The 15,900-nt window shown below is 57.2% G+C and overlaps 1 protein-coding gene across 1 annotated transcript in view; it reads left to right on the forward strand.

Moving 5' to 3' along the window:
* Window positions 1–15,900, forward strand: part of SCUBE3 (signal peptide, CUB domain and EGF like domain containing 3) — a 29,271-nt gene that overhangs the window by 4,106 nt on the left and 9,265 nt on the right. The window contains exons 2-7 of the mRNA XM_058819382.1: window positions 4,625–4,747; window positions 5,671–5,796; window positions 8,692–8,826; window positions 9,770–9,895; window positions 10,896–11,012; window positions 13,989–14,036. Of these exons, the coding sequence (XP_058675365.1) occupies window positions 4,625–4,747; window positions 5,671–5,796; window positions 8,692–8,826; window positions 9,770–9,895; window positions 10,896–11,012; window positions 13,989–14,036 (675 nt within the window). The remainder of the gene's footprint in view (window positions 1–4,624; window positions 4,748–5,670; window positions 5,797–8,691; window positions 8,827–9,769; window positions 9,896–10,895; window positions 11,013–13,988; window positions 14,037–15,900) is intronic.

A 15,900-nucleotide genomic window follows, 5' to 3' on the forward strand; every position in this document is an offset into this window, starting at 1 on the left:
ATCACCCAGCACCTGAGCCAGCATCTCTGAGTGCAGGTGATAATTCTTTAGCCAGTTTACAGAAAGCTGCCCTGCAGAGCATCCTGCTCCCCTCTCCTGGCCCAAATCCCCTCCCAGGGGCTGCCACTGCCCGTGGCCATGCCCTGAGCCTGTGGTGCAGCACGAGTCACCCCTGGACGAACAAATGATTAATAAACTGCACCACAGTGTCTGAGGTGGTTATTAATACCCTGGTAAAAGGAGCTACTGAAGTTATAAAGCTTTAATTTGGCATTAAGGCCGAGTGGAAACTCCGCATGTCTGCCAACAGCTACACACACATCCCCATACAGACAGGCTGTTAATATATATGCCTATATAAAAACAAAGAATAAAATTAATTTGTAGAAAAAGCTGAAGCACTTGCAGGAGAGGGGAAAAAGGACGGTGGGTTTGTTTGTTCAGGATTTCTCAGGCCAGATTTTGCTGTCCTGTCTCACCCCCCTCCTCAAATTTATTAGGACTTTTGGCCTAGGGCTAAAACCATCTTTTATTATTATTATTTTTTTTTAAACAAAATAAGGAAGTGAGGAAAGAGCCTCAATCCAGGCTCTAAAAATATCCGAGCAGTGCAGGGCACAGGGGGCTCCGCCGTGCCTCCCCTGGGTCAGGGCGCTCGGGGGTCCCGGGGAGGTGGCGGTGCCCCCGCTTTTGGCACACCCGAAATGGCAGTGGCGTTGAAGCCGTCTGCCTGCGCCGCCTTTGAAATGGAGAATAAAGCTGCAGCTGGAGCGGAACGGGGCCCAACAGCCAGCGCTGGAAAATCCCACCCACAACGGAATAAAAACCGCGGCCCGAGGCGCGGGGCGAGCGCCGCAACCTCCTGCCCTTGGCGCAGCCCGGGCTGGCAGTGCCAGGGATGCTGTGCCCTCCGAGGAGCCCTGCCCGGCCCCAGCGAGATGGGGCTGCGGCCCCCAGCCACGCTCAGCATCTCCATCCCAACCAAATTCCCGCCCGGGTGCAGAATTCCCCGTGCCGGGGCTTTGGGGCATGGTGTGCCCATCTGCAGTGCCCGGTTTGGGCTCATTCAGGCGGTTTAGGGTGAAAATCATGCCAAAATTTTGGTTGTTTGTGGAAGGGAGAAATGGAGGAGGTGTAGAGGTACAGGTTTGGCAAACTCTCCAAAAAACCCACCTGGATTTGGGACCTTGAATGGAGCAGCTGCTCTGGAGCAGGGGGACAAGCAGGGCACACCCCAGCAAGGAACTGCTGAGATCAAATAGGGACAGGAGCATCTGTAAGGATTTTTTTATTTAAAAAAAATTTTTTTTAATCTTCACTTGTCTTGGAGATGAACCCTCTCACATGGTGGCAGCAGCTCAGAGCACCTGCACCAGTGAGGCCACAGGCAGCTTTTTGGATGGAGAAAATTCTCCTGCAGGAAAAACGGGCTGGCCTGAGAGAAAACCTTCCCTTTCATGGGAAAATGCTGCTTGCGTTGACAAAAATGCTAAAAACTGAGTTTTTCAGAAGGTTTTGCTTTAATTCACTACATCATTTCTGAGGGATACTGAGGAGCCAAAATTTCAGCATTCTAAAATTGGGATCTTTGCCAATCCCGGGATGGCTCCTGGAGTGCCCAGGAGGGTATTTATTCACTCTTCCCACAAACACACTTTTTTGGTTTTTTCTTTTTTTTCTTTTTTTTTTTTAGAATCCTGTAACCTTTCAGAATGACTCTAGCTTTGGAAAAATTGCAGTGGAAAACTGATAATGTTTTCTTTTGTACTTTTGCTACTGTGTAATCTTTCCAAAGTTAGACAACTTTTGAAGTTACAGAATAAGAAAAAAGATAGGAAAAAAAGGATGCTCTACATGTGTGAGTGGGAGAGGGCCAGAGGTGCATTCGGTGCCTCATGCCTGTTGTTCCTGGTCCTGAGTTTGAGAGTGCAGAAGGAAAAATAAATAGGAAATAAAATTCCCCCAAAAGTGAGATTCCTGGCAAAAGGCTGGGAAAGTTTCAATGATGTGATTTATGCCTGGTGGATGCTTCATGTTCTGAGTGTTTTTAGGGGAAGGAGATGGGGGTTGATGGATGGTCTGAACTGTTTGGGTGCTGGTTCCCACCCAGGGTGTGCCAGGCTGGGTGCCCAGGGTGCCAGACCTGACAACTCTCACCCTGGCACCACGACTCAAAGCATCACAATTGATTTATAACTTTGGGGGAACACCTGAAGGGGAACTCCCAACCATGCAGGACCAGGATCTGCAGATTCAAGAGACCTTTGGGTCAGCATCAGCTTTGCTGCTGCTGGGTTCTCATGCCCACATCGCCCTGCTCCAGTGCCAAACCTCCCGACACCCCTCTGGGAGCCCAGGGAGGGATGCAGGAGCCTGAGGCGAAGCCACTGGGATGCTGAACAGCCCGCAAAGGGACAAGTGGCTCTTGGGTGCCCTGGCACAGGCAGGGGTTGATGCTGGGTGCTGGCACGGTGGCACCATGCCCAGTGCCATGGCTGCTGTAGGTGCCAGCCTGGAGCAGGGCCCTGGTCCCTGTGAAATCCCTGCATCGTCCCCACCGTGGTGGCTCAGCCTGCAGCCGGTGATTAATGGCCCAAGGGAGGCCGTGGTGGCCGCGGGCCATGGCTAATGTCAAATAACAAATATGAATGCGGGCTGTAAATATTTATACAATGCGCAGGCACGTGCCGCCTCCCGATGCGGAGACAAAGCTCTGCTCCTCCCGGCCGGCCGGGTGAGTCACATCCCCGGAGTCAGGCACATCCCCGGAGTCAGGCACATCCCTGGAGTCAGTCTCATCTCCCAGAGCCACATCTCATCTCCTGGAGTCAGGCACATCCCCGGAGTCAGGCACATCCCCGGAGTCAGTCTCATCTCCCAGAGCCACATCTCATCTCCTGGAGTCAGGCACATCTCCCAGAGCCAGGCACATCTCCGGAGTCAGGCACATCCCCGGAGTCAGGCACATCTCCCATGGTTACATCTCATCTCCCAGAGTCAGTCATATCCCTGGAGTCAGGCACATCCCTGGAGTCAGGCACATCCCCAGAGTCAGGCACATCCCTGGAGTCAGGCACATCCCCAGAGTCAGGCACATCCCCAGAGTCAGGCACATCCCCAGAGTCAGTCTCATCTCCTGGAGTCAGGCACATCCCTGGAGTCAGGCACATCCCCGGAGTCAGTCACATCTCCTGGAGTCAGTCACATCCCCGGAGTCAGGCACATCCCCGGAGTCAGGCACATCCCTGGAGTCAGTCACATCTCCTGGAGTCAGTCACATCCCCGGAGTCAGGCACATCCCCAGAGTCAGGCACATCCCTGGAGTCAGGCGCATCCCTGGAGTCAGGCACATCCCCAGAGTCAGTCACATCTCCTGGAGTCAGTCACATCTCCTGGAGTCAGGCACATCCCTGGAGTCAGGCACATCCCCGGAGTCAGTCACATCCCCAGAGTCAGGCACATCCCTGGAGTCAGTCACATCCCCGGAGTCAGGCACATCCCCAGAGTCAGGCACATCCCTGGAGTCACATCTCATCTCCCGGCACCGCGCTGGGGCTGCTGCTCCCACGGGGCTGCGGGGATCCCAGCCTGCCCTGCCGCCGCCTGCAGCAATGGTTTGGGGCTCTGGGGAGCTCCTGGAGAACTTCTGTTCTTGGGGCTGCTGATAACAGTCCTTTAAAGGCAGCCGAGAGCTTTGAAGCCTCTCGCTACTCCTGATGGGGGGACAGGGGAGCTGGAGGGACTCTCAGGTCCCCCTTCCCCAGTGAGAAGCTTCCTAGAGGTGGAGGCAAATCCTTCCAGGAGCAGAGCTGGTGCTCCCCACGTGGAGCCGGAGCCTGGGCTGCTCTGGGAGCCCCACCTGCCCCTCAGCACCTGATCTGCAGGCACTGGCAGCCATGGAGGGGATGTGCCCGCTTCAGGGCACTGAGAGCCAGCTCAACAGCCTTTTGCTCACAAACCTCCACTCCTTGTGCTTGAGGCTTCTCCACTTCCCAAACACCATTAAAACCTCCACTCCCACAGCCTCCTGTCTCAGCAAACCCTTGGGCATTGCTGCCTGAGGCCATTGCCAGCCCGTGGAGCTCTGGACGTGCTGTCCTGGGTACCACAGCACTGCATCCCAGAGAGGGGGTTGAGGGGCAGAGGGGGATGGGGACGATGCAAATTTTGTCCATGTCCCCATGGAAGCCTTGATGTTTTTCCCAGTTCTCCCTCCTGCTTCTCACTCCTGGCTCCCAGGTTTATTTAGTGTGGTCCCTGCTAATTCGTGCACATTCCTTGGCACCTAAGAATAGAAAGTGATGACGATTATTTGGGTGCCTGGTTGGCTCAGGAAACAGCTAATTGGAGACAGAGACTTTTACCTCTGCCTGGGCTGGCTCCAGCCTGGACTGGGAGTGCTGGAGCAGCATTTCCTATCATCAGGCACATGAAAAGGACCAGGGAGTCTCAGGGTGACGTGTCCGAGAGGAGACACAGGTTGTGCTGTTTGGGAGGGGACCCAGTGATTCACCATGACCAGAGCCCATCCTCAGGGCTGCTTGGGGAGCCAGAGGCTGCTGGGATCCATCACGGGTGGAGGTCCTGGGCTCTCCCCTTTGCTCCCTCACCTGTTCTCTTGCAGATGTTGATGAGTGCGTGGAGGGCACCGACAACTGCCACATCGATGCCATCTGCCAGAACACCCCCAAGTCCTACAAGTGCATCTGCAAGTCCGGCTACACCGGGGATGGGAAGCACTGCAAAGGTAGGGACACAGCACTGGCAGGGCCAGAGTCCTGCTGAGTGACAGCCCCAGCGGGTCAGAGGCCACCAGTGGCTCATCAACCCATGCAAAAAAGGCACTTGTTCACCCTGGCCCATTTCAAACCTTTTATTCCCTTTTTCTGCCCCAAACTCCTGGCCTGTTGACAGTGCGTGGGGACAGAGAGGACTCTGAGTGTCCTTGCTGGTGATGGTGGCAGCCATTGCCCTGATATGGTTGGGGCTGCCCATGAAGGATCACATGGAGTTTGTTTTAAACAAAGCTGGGCTTATTTTCCTGCAGGATTTCTGACCCTGAGGCTGCAGAGCTGTGTTAGCAGCTAAAACACAAACTTAAAACTAAGACACAGAAACAGAGATATAGATGGTGTACAAATCAATTTAGATGTAGATATAGGTGTAAATCTAGATGTTGACATAGGTATAGACATATATCTATATATAAAAACAACTGAGTAGGGAATGGAAAGAAAATGGGGTCCTTGGGGCAGCAGCAGCAGGAAAGCAGGATTGGGGCAGGGGAAAATTCCCAGCTGGGAGCAGGTTCAGGGTCAGGATGGGCCGAGTACAAATAGCAGAGGGATTAAAGCGCTCCAGGCACTGCAGGGCTCTGGCAGCACTCTGGGAAATCCCAGGAGGTTCCCAGCACGCCGCACCAGGCTCAAGCTGTGGGACACTGGGCTGGCTGGGGCTCCAGCATCCACGCTGGGGAGAATGGGGATGGTTCTGTAGACTCTGGAGGGATGCTGCAGGTGATAATGGAGCTGAGGACCTGCTGGCAGAGAGAGCAGAACACCCCGGGGCACGTTACCAGCTGGGTGGCAAAGATGCTGGAGAAGGGGAGCAGCACCCAGGGTGGGCAGCACCCAGGGCAGTCCTGCAGCTCTCCCACCCTTCTCCCTGCAGATGTTGACGAGTGTGAGCGGGAGGACAACGCAGGCTGCGTGCACGAGTGCGTCAACATCCCCGGCAACTACCGCTGCACCTGCTACGACGGCTTCCGCCTGGCACACGACGGCCACAACTGCCTGGGTGAGGGATGGCGGTGCCTGCAGCTCCTCAGCTGCTCCAGCACCTTGGGGCTGACCTGCTGGCTTTCCTTGCTAGGCACTTCCCAGCACTCAGCACACCCAGATTGTGCCGTAGAGCCATGGAATGTGGTGGCACTCCCGGGGCACACCTGTGCTGGGGACAGGATCGCTCCCTGTTACATCACGGTGGTGCCAGGGGAGGATGCTCCATGCTGGCAGGAAAAGTCACTCTGTGGGTCCATCTGGGAGGCTTGGGGAGAGGCAGAGTGCTGTAGAGCCATGGAACTGTGGTGGCACTCACAGGGCACACAGGATTGCTCCCCGTTACATCGGGGTGAGCATCCTCCCTTGGCATCCATGCTGGGAGAAAAACTCACTCTGCGGGTGCATCTGGGAGAGTTGTGTTTGGAGTTGCTGGGGTGAGGCACAGGCTCCCCACAGCCTCATCCTGCTGCAGCCAGCAGCCGGGCCAGCGGCTCTGTGCCGCTGCCGAGGGCAGCACCAGCTCACCCGGGCCCTGCCGCTCGCTCCGCTCGTGCTCGGGGTCAGCCCTGCACCTGCCAAAATAGATGAGTTAATAGCAAATACGGTGGGGATGGGAACCAGCGGAGGGACTGGGTAAATAATCCCCGGGCCAAGACAAACCCGGCATCTGCCTACGGAGCGGCCGCGCATCCTCCCCGCCGCTTCCCACCGCCCCGAGCTCCATCCGGCCGCGGCCGGGCCAAAGCTCCCGGCAGAGCCCCGGGGCCCACCGGGCTGCCCGCGCCCGGCCCCGCTTCCTCCCGCGGTGCGGGCTCCGGGGCTCCGGGGCTCCGGGCACCGCCTCCCCGCTGCCGGCTGCTCACGCTATTTTCCAATTAGTGTCTGCAGAGGGGTCATTAATGAGCTCATCACTGGGGGGAGGAGGAGGGGGAAGGGATTATGGACACATACGCTTTGCATTAAGCGCCATCACCGGGATCTTTGCAGCCTCCTCGGGGACGGGGGAGATTTACACAGCTGGGAGGAGGCGCGGGCGGGCGGCTGGCTCTGCCTTCCTCTCCCGGGGGAGGATGAGCCCGGGAAGAAGAAAGGAAAGCTGGACGTCATGTGTTTACAGAGTTGGGTGGGAGGGGATGGGGATGGCTGGGGAGCAGCCGGCCGGGCGGGGATCTGGGGGGAGCGTGCTGGCTCCCACCTTGAGCCCTTCCTTAGCTCATCCCAGCATCTCCTCTCTGACCCCGACCGGCTTTGCCCAACCTGCCTGCATCCCCTTTTAGTCAAAAGAAAGAGAAGCAGAGCAAAGCAGTGTGTTGTGCCCAGGCTTTGCCAGTGCCATGGGCAGGAGCTGAGCTGGAGAGGGGTCAGGGTATGTGCCCACCAGAGTCCACAGGCCCCTCCATTGCCCATCCTGGGCGACCTTTTGAACCAGGACAGGAATTCAAGCCCCCGTCCTGACACAGGCCCTGCTGGCTCCTGCCCATCTCTGTTGCCTTTAATAAAACAGGTATTAGGGAAGTGGAGTCTCATTTCAGCCATCGGGTTTGAACGGCTGCCTCCTCATTTTTGAGCAGAGCTGGAAGGAGGAGTTGCAAGACATTAAGCCCTTGTTCTAAGCAGGGGGATTTGAGGAGGGTTATTGGCATCGGCAGGCCATAGCTTGGCTGGGATGAGCACTGGGGGAAGCCATGAGCTCCCCGCCATGCAGAGGATGTCCCTGTATGCCTGGCTGCAGCCCAGGTGTCGGCCCTCGCTGCCCTGTGGGTCAGGGGGTGTTTTCAACCCCTCCTTTCCAAGGCAGCAACTTTGTGGGGTGCTCCTGGGCTCTGCTGCCCCTTCCAGCTAGAGCTGCAGCCCTGCTTTGGTAATTCTGAGTGAACCCTCGGGGCTTGCCCGGGGCTGGGGCACAGTGTGAGGCACCCGCACTGCTCAGGCATCCATCTGTCCATCTGTTTAGCCCAACAGCAGGGGGTTTGGGTGTGCTGTGCTGTTTGGGGAGGGGGCTTTGCTGGCAGCCCCCGGTGCGTGCCGTGGGCTCAGCCATGGTTCCAGTGGGCTCAGCTTTCCCCTCAGCCCTGGCTGTGCCACGCTCGGGTTCACAGGAGGTTTTCTTTGGCACGGGGCCCCTCGCTCCCAGCCCGACACCATCACCCAGCCCCGCGGGCAGAGGGGGCAAGGGGTGGCCACGGCAAGATTTATCTTTGCCAAGCCTGGCATCCCGGTTGGTCTGGCACCTCAGGGCACTGGTGAGTTCAGCTTGCACCACTGTCCCCAGAAAGCCTCTGGAGAGAGCAATGGGCAGTTACTGTTCATTAAATGCAGGTTTTGCAGGAGCAGCCCGGGGCAAGGGCATTGCTGCTGCCACGGGGCCACGTCCCAGCCCCTCGCAGCCTCGGCTTGTTAAACCAAACCAGGTGTGAGGGCAGAGCAGGGGATGTGAGTCTCCTTACAAGTAATTATCCCTGCTCTGGGCTAAGGTTTCCCAGCTCCTCCTAATGAAGTGCAGGCATCCCCAGCTGGCAGCAGGCTCTGAGGGGCTGGGAGCAGGGGCTGGCTGCAGCCAGAATCCTGGAGGAGCATCCTGGGTGCTCTGGGATTTCTGGGACAAGGGAAACCCCTTTCTCTGTGGTCTGGTGTTCCCTTTGGTAAAATGAGGCCACCACTCAGGGAAGCTGTAAGATCCCTGCAGCCACTCCTGCTGTGCTTTGCCTTCATCCCCCGCCCTGTCCAGCTGGGGGGAAGCAGGAGCTGCCCAGCAGATCTGTGCCACCCTGTGCCCATGCCCTTGGTGTGCCAGGGAGCTGTGCCACCCGGTGCCCATGCCCTTGGTGAGCCAGGGAGCTGTGCCACCCGGTGCCCATGCCCTTGGTGAGCCAGGGAGCTGTGCTCACCCCCTGCCCCCTTCCCTCTGCAGACCTGGACGAGTGCTCGGAGGGCAACGGCGGCTGCCAGCAGACCTGTGTCAACATGATGGGCAGCTACGAGTGCTTCTGCAGGGAGGGCTTCTTCCTCAGTGACAACCAGCACACCTGCATCCAGCGCCCTGAAGGTCAGTGCTCAGCCCTGCCACGCCCTGGGCCACCCTCCACCCCTGCCTTGATCAGGCAGGTCTGTCCTCTGTCACCTCTGGCCACTCCTGCCTGGGTTTAGGTGCTGCTGCTGGGTTCTTGGTGTGGCAGATTTGAAAGTGAATCTGTGGTAGGAATGTTGGGAGAGGTGATAAATGTCCTGCAGCAAAACCCTCACAGGTCCCTTGTCCAGGCACAGCAATACTGAGCTGGGGACATTAATCCCATGCCCAGAGGAATTTGCTGATAAATAGAAGGACCTGGAAATCGTCACACCACCTTGGGACACATCTTCCCCTGCCAGTTCTTGCACAGCACCGAGCCCTTCCTCTCAGTATTAACTCTAAATTGTTGCCATCTGGAGCAACCTCTTAGCCAAAATAGGAGGAAATGAGAGATTTTTGCGTCTCTGCTGATTTTTATCTCTGCTGCTTGGCAAAGCCAGCTGAGTGTTTTTGCTTTCCTCCTTCCCCCTTCCCAGCTGTGTTGGTCACTCCCCAGGAATCCCACCCTGCCCAGGACAGCTGAGCAGCTGCAGTGGCATCTCCTGTGTCCCCATCCCCTGTGTGTGCAGGAGGATGAGCTGGCTGCTCCTTCCTGCTGGTGCCACACTGGTGGGCCCTGCTGGGCACAGGGGTGCAGGTGCTGGGTCTGGAGCTCCGTGGGGTTTAAAGCCACCGAGAGATGTGGGAGCAGGGTCTCACCCAAGGTGGGAGGGAATCAAAGGCTGAAGGCTTCCAGGTGGTTTTGTCCACCTTCCCAAGCAGCTCTGTGCCAGGAGCTGGCCAGGGTTATCCTGTCCCCACAAGGTTTCCCCTCATTGCCATCAACTCCCTATCCCATCCCACCTCACATGTCCCCCTGCCACTGCTGCCCAGTGCCAGCAGCTTTTGGAGCATTTCTCTGCCTCCTTTTCTCTTTTAGAAGGCATGAACTGCATGAACAAGAACCATGGCTGTGCCCACATCTGCCGGGAGACCCCCAAAGGGGGCATCGCCTGCGAGTGCCGCCCCGGCTTCGAGCTCACCAAGAACCAGCGGGACTGCAAACGTAAGGAGCACCCCAGGGCTGGGGGTTCACCCTCCCAGGGACCCCCCAACCCTGTGCCCATGGCACACACACCTCCTGCCCCTGCAGCAAAGCCCTGACCCCTGGTAGCTGTTGGTTCATTGAGCCTGAGGCTCAGCACGCTCAGCTCTGCCTCTGTTGCCCTTACAGACAATGCTTCTGGCAGCCCCCTTTTCTCTGGGATGTTGTGTCCTTACACGACCAGGCTGAAAGGGCAGTTCAGGGGGGTCCCAGAGGCTCAGCATCCCCTGTTCTTGTCCCAGTGTTTCACTTTCCAAAGGGGAGGTGAACAAGGAGAGCGCAGTTGGCATGTGAGGAGCGCAGGAATCCTCTCCCTGGGGCTTGTGGTGCTCTCAGCCTGTCTGATCTCCTGCCAGCATCCCACTGGCAGTGCCAGGGTTATTAAATAGATATGTGTGTGTTTATGCAATTATTTTTATTTTGTTTCTCATTTGCTGCGTGCGGCAAATGTGTAAAATCTCTGATGAAATGAAGGCTTAATCCTAAACGAAATGAACAGCACACCTTGCCCCCTGGGGAGGGCTGGCAGGGGTTCCCAAAAGCTCCTGTGTCATTCCAAAGCTCAGGAAAGTTCCATCCCTCCCCTGCAGCACTGGATTCAGGGTCAGGGTCCACCAGACCACCAGTCCCCTCTGCTTGGACTCCACTAGTGGCATTTAGCAGGTATGCAGAGGGAAGATATAAGAAACCACATAACAGCCTGGATGTGCCTAAATCCCACAGGGAAAGTGAAGGGCTTTAGGAATTATCTGTGAGGGAAGGAGGGAGGAAGGAAGGGAAGGAGGGAGGGGAGTCTCTGAGGATATGGATGAGGTGTTTCCAAGCCAGCTTTATGTGCTACATGTGGATGGTAGGCAGGGAAGAGGAGCTGGGGCTGTGATGACAAGGAAGAGGATCGGGGGCCGTGGTGACAAGGAAGAGGATCGTGGGCCGTGGTGACACTGGTGCTTTGCTCCCACAGTGACCTGCAACTACGGCAACGGGGGCTGCCAGCACACCTGTGATGACACCGACCAGGGCCCCAAGTGCGGCTGCCACGTCAAATTCCTGCTGCACTCGGACGGGGTGACGTGCATAGGTAGGTCAGGGCATCACCCACACAGGGGTTGGGCTGTGGGGTGGCTCCTCTTCCTCCCTGGGGGATTTGTCCTTGGCCTGGTGAAGGTTTTCCCCAGGCATTGGGCGTTTTCCTTTTGCTGAGACCGGGGATGCTCAGCTCTGTGTGTGAGGGATGCTGCAGCACCTGGGATGTGTGTGCACAGCCACAGGGAGCAGAAGTGATCTTGGTGGTGCTTGAGGGGACACCTGGGGGCACATAGCTGTGCTTCTGTGCTGCTGAAGAGAGAGCAGTGAGGGTGTCCTCGTGCTGGGAATTGTTGCTGTCGCTGTCCCTGGCAGCTTCTGAGCAGGCATGTGGAGGGGGCAGGTTTGCCCATGGCAATCTGTTCCAACTTGGTGTTGTGGGGCCTTGGCTCAGGAGCAATTGTCTTGCAAAAAAAAAAAAAATATACAAAACCAAAACCCCAACAACCTGACAACTCAACCACCCCCAGAATTGTCCTTTTCCTGTGTGTGTTTTCAAATTGTAAAACATCAAGCAGAGATAGAAGTTTTACTGGTTTCATATGCTTGTGCTGTTTAACAGCTGCTTTGATTTAAAAAATGTTATATTTGGGGAGTGATTAAGTCCACAATTGCTTGAGACATTTGAGTTCTTACTGCAAAATGAAAAAGAAAAAGGAACTGGAAGCAAGAGAGGTTTTGGCTGCCTGTGTCCCTGCTGTGCCCGAACAGAAAACCCTTCGTGCTTTCCGCAGACGGCTCCGTCCTCGGGGCACAGGATCCCCCCTGAGCCCCTGGCTCTCCCTGCCAGCTCCAGGGGTGTTTGGGGCTGAGCCCCCAGCAAAGCCCTGCTCCCCATCAGCTCGCTGCTGCTTTAATGTCACCGCTGTCCCCCAGGGTGGGTCCCAACCCCTCCTGGCTGCTGGCAGCGCTCACAGCCCCTGGTCCCCGCCGTCCTCGTGTTTGTCCCCACAGCCACTGCGTCCTGTCCCCACTCTGAGGAGCCTCCCGGGGGTTGTTGCTGTGCCTGGGTGGGGAGCTCAGGACCCTGGGGGTGCCCGCTGGGGGGTTCCCCCTGGATGAGGGGCTCTGTGTGCGGCGTCTGGCTCGGGCATGTCTGGGACCAAGGGTGCCCCTGGACCTGCTGGGTGTGGGGGTGAGAGAGAGCAGCTCTCCAAAGCACCTCGTGGTTTGGGGGATGCATCAGAGCAGTCTGTTTGCTGGGGAAGGGTGGTCTCTGCGCTCAGACCCTGGGTGCTACAGGCGTGAGGGTGGGATTTGGGGGTTTCCAAAATCACCCATCCTCTCGTCCTTGGCCAAAGTGTCCCTCTTTGTCCCTGTGCTGGGGAGGCATCTCCCACCACAGCCAGCATCCCTGTGAGCTCTCCCCTTGTCCACCTTTCCAGGGGAGATCAAACACTGCACTAGAGGATTTTAGGAGCAGCACCAGCCCAAAGCCCACCAGCACCCCACGCCTGTCTCATGCCTTTGGGCTCTGCAGTCCCCTCTCACAGGAAGGGGCCTGCCCAGCTCCTGCACTGCCTGGGGCATTCCTGATCCCCAGCCCCACCGTGGGAACACCAAGGGCTTGTGCTCCTCCAGCTGCCCTGCAGGGATGCCCTGCCAGCAGATTTACAGCCGAGGTACCTGCTCGGATATTTATACCCACCCATTCTCGTTTTATGGCTGGGGCACAGCAAACAGCCCTCCCCTATCCACGCTGCCCCCCTTCACCGCCCCTTCCCCATTTCCTCCAGAATATTTCATCATTTCAAGGGGAATAAAGTTTCCAGCGAGGGGAAACGCAAAGTCGTTCCCCGGGCCACGGGCTTTGAAATTGAACGCGGTGTGTTTGATGGGCTGCCGGGACAGGCCCCTGGTCCAGGTTCCCTTCAGATCACACCACGAGGCAGGAAGCACGATCAGCCCCTCTGAGTGACAGTTTCATTAGGCCACGGCCGGTGTTTTTCATTTTTCTGCTTTTTATTGCTGCTTTTAAAAATGCAGATAATGAGGAACATGCCTCTAAGCACAGGGGCCATCACTAATGGCTCCCAACATGTCTGCAGGCACGAGGGGGAGGGGGAGCCGGGAGGGGAAGCCAATGACCTTAAATATTTATATTTATGCTCCAAAAGCAGCCTTTAAAAAAAAAAAAAAAAGGAATTAAAAAAGCTCATAAAGCAGCCCTCCAGCAGCCAAGGGTGCAGTGCCCGCGGGGAGATGCAAAAACAGCTGTCACAGTTGATGCAGATTTTGGCTTTCCAGGAAGATTTATTAGCCAGGGCATCACTGCCGCTCCCTCCCACCCATATTTGGGGTGCAGCAGGGCTATTGCTGGCCCCCTGCTTGTGGTGGAGTGGGAAGGGGTGGAAAGGGAAGAAATACAGTTAGATGGGGAAGGAAACTAAACCCAGCTGAGGTTTTATGGCTGATTTCCTGACCCACACCGAGGCAGCTTGCAGTGCTCCCCAGTTTGGGGGGCTGGCAGTGCTGGGAGCTCTGGGGTGCTCTGACCCACAGGGGAGGCTGAGAGGCTCAAACACAGCCAAGGTTTGGGCTCACTGCTGGCTTGGCTGCTGAATCCGCAGGGTGCAAGTGGCACAGGGGGATGTGGTTGCCTTCCCAATGCCCGTGTGTCTGCGTGCTCTGCTCGGGGATGACCTCGGGCTGGTTCTGGTTCTGGTTGTGGTTCTGGTTCTGTTCCCGGCCAGGACCCGGCTCCCCACACTAACAGGCTGCACTAACGCTGCTCACAACGCGCTTCTCCCGCTCGCATGGGGCTCCAACCAGCCCAGCACAGCTGGAGGGGGTTTGGAGAGCCTGAGGGACCTCGAATGCTTGGGAGGTGGGAGAGAAGAAGCCCAAAGGGAAACAGGGACAGTTTCCACCAGGCTGGAAATGCAGCAGAGTTGAACCCATTGATGTGTGACACCAACCGAGTTCCCTGCTGGACACTGTTTCTAAATCACTTTTTTATAATGTTAAACAGGGGAGAGACACTTCCAGCAACACGTTATCCTTGAGACGTTTTCTAATGGTAAATATTTTTGTTCTCTCTATCTCTACCAAGGGGTCTAACCGTGGACGGTCTCTCCTCTGGAGACCATGGCGGGGCTGGGGGCTGAGCTGCTGCCTGACCGCATGTCTCACTAACCCTGCCCCGCTGCTGCTGCTTCCAAACCCCAGTGCCAGGCCAGCCCAGGGCTGGGGGACAGGGCAGGGACCCCTCCCCTGCTGTGCTTGCATGAGATGGGGCTCTCACGCTGCTTTGGTAGATCCAGCCTGTTCCAGGGTGACAATCTGCTGTGCTGTGGCTGTGGCAGCGTTACCCCACACCCAGGAGGAGCTGCCTGGTGGGGAGGGGGATGCTTGTGCCCATCTCTGTGCTGTGCGCTCCCAGTTACCCCTTCCTAGAGCCCACCCACTCGAGGATGGTCCCCTGTGGGACCTCCAGGGTGTCCCAGGGCTTGGCCTCGCCATGCACAGTGGCTCTCAGCCCAGAGAGATGCAATGGCAGGGCTGCAATGGCCATTTGCAGGGCTGGGCACCTCCCCAGGGATTTCTTTGCATCCCCGTGGGGTCTCCAAGCCCTTCACAAAGGTAAGGTGATGCCTCTGATCTGCCACCCAGGAAACTGAGGCAGAAGGTGCAGCAACTTGTTTGTGGTGGGGAATCTTGTTCTTGGATGTGCTGGGTGCAGGAAAACTCCTGGCACACCCAGCACAGGGAGCGCAGACTGCAGCTTTTGGGGGGCTCTGCAGAGCCTTTCACACAGGGGTGGGTGAAGGGGGGACCCCAGATCTGCGTCATCACCACGCTCCAGCCAGCCCAGCTGTAATGCGCCCTATTATCATGGAATTATCCCCTCTGGCTCGTGGGCTCACATCCTGCTGAGATTGTCACTTCTCAGAAGGTGGAGGTGAGGCCAGAGTGTCACCAGCATTGAGGTGCTGAGCGGGGCAAGGGGTGCCATGGCACAGCAGTGAGGCAGAGCTGGGCTGTAAGGAGGGTGGAAAAGAGTCTGAGTGTGTGTTTGTATGTGTGTGTGTGTGTGGAGCTTTGTCCTGTCCCTGCCTGAGCGATGGAGGCCTCACCAAAGCCCTGGGTGGCTGGTGAGTCACCCTGGGCTGCCAGCTCCGCCGAACAATTGCTGCTCCCCGGGGCAATCCAGAGCCCAGCCCTGTGCCACCAACCTCCTGTGCCCCACAGGTACCCCAGCAGCCCCCTCCAAGCTTTCTGCCAACCCACAACAGGGTTTCCCCTTTCTTGCAGTGGTGCTCTGGCTGTGCTAACCGAGCTCACACCCAATGCCCACCCTGGGCACCCACCCTGGGATGGTGAGTGGGACCGGCTTTAACCTCAGGCGAAATTCCCAAAGGTGCAAAGCAGCCAGGAGGGGTTCACAGTGCTGGAGGAGGCTGTGAGCACAGTGGCTGTGCCCAGGGCACCACATTCTCTCTCTGGAGAGCCCCATCCTCCCTGCTGCAGCTGCTCCTCCAGCTCCATCCCGCTGGCAGCAGCACCTGAGCCAAACCAATCCCCTCATCTCAGCGCTGACCCTGTTAAATCGATCCTCCCCGGGCTGCCCCTGCATCAGCTGCTGGAACAAAGGCTGGCGTTGAACAAACGATTCCCTTTCAGAAAGTTTCCCTTCCCTTGGGCACGGTGTCCCCCGCCCCGTGTCCCTGTCCCCTGGCACGGCCGGGCAGCGCGAGGACCTGGCTGGAGGAACAATATCTGCAGAAATCCTTCCCCTGCCGTTAGGTTTTGTAATTGTGCTGGCGATTAATTTCATAAAATGGTCCCTTTTGTTCTCTTATTATGGGACATCATAAAAATAGCAGTGGCAAGACGAGCACAGAGCGATCCCAGCTCCCGGGCCCCGCGGCAAATGGTTGGAT

Source organism: Ammospiza caudacuta, chromosome 24 (genome assembly GCF_027887145.1).
Source record: "Ammospiza caudacuta isolate bAmmCau1 chromosome 24, bAmmCau1.pri, whole genome shotgun sequence".
Lineage (NCBI taxonomy): Eukaryota > Metazoa > Chordata > Aves > Passeriformes > Passerellidae > Ammospiza > Ammospiza caudacuta.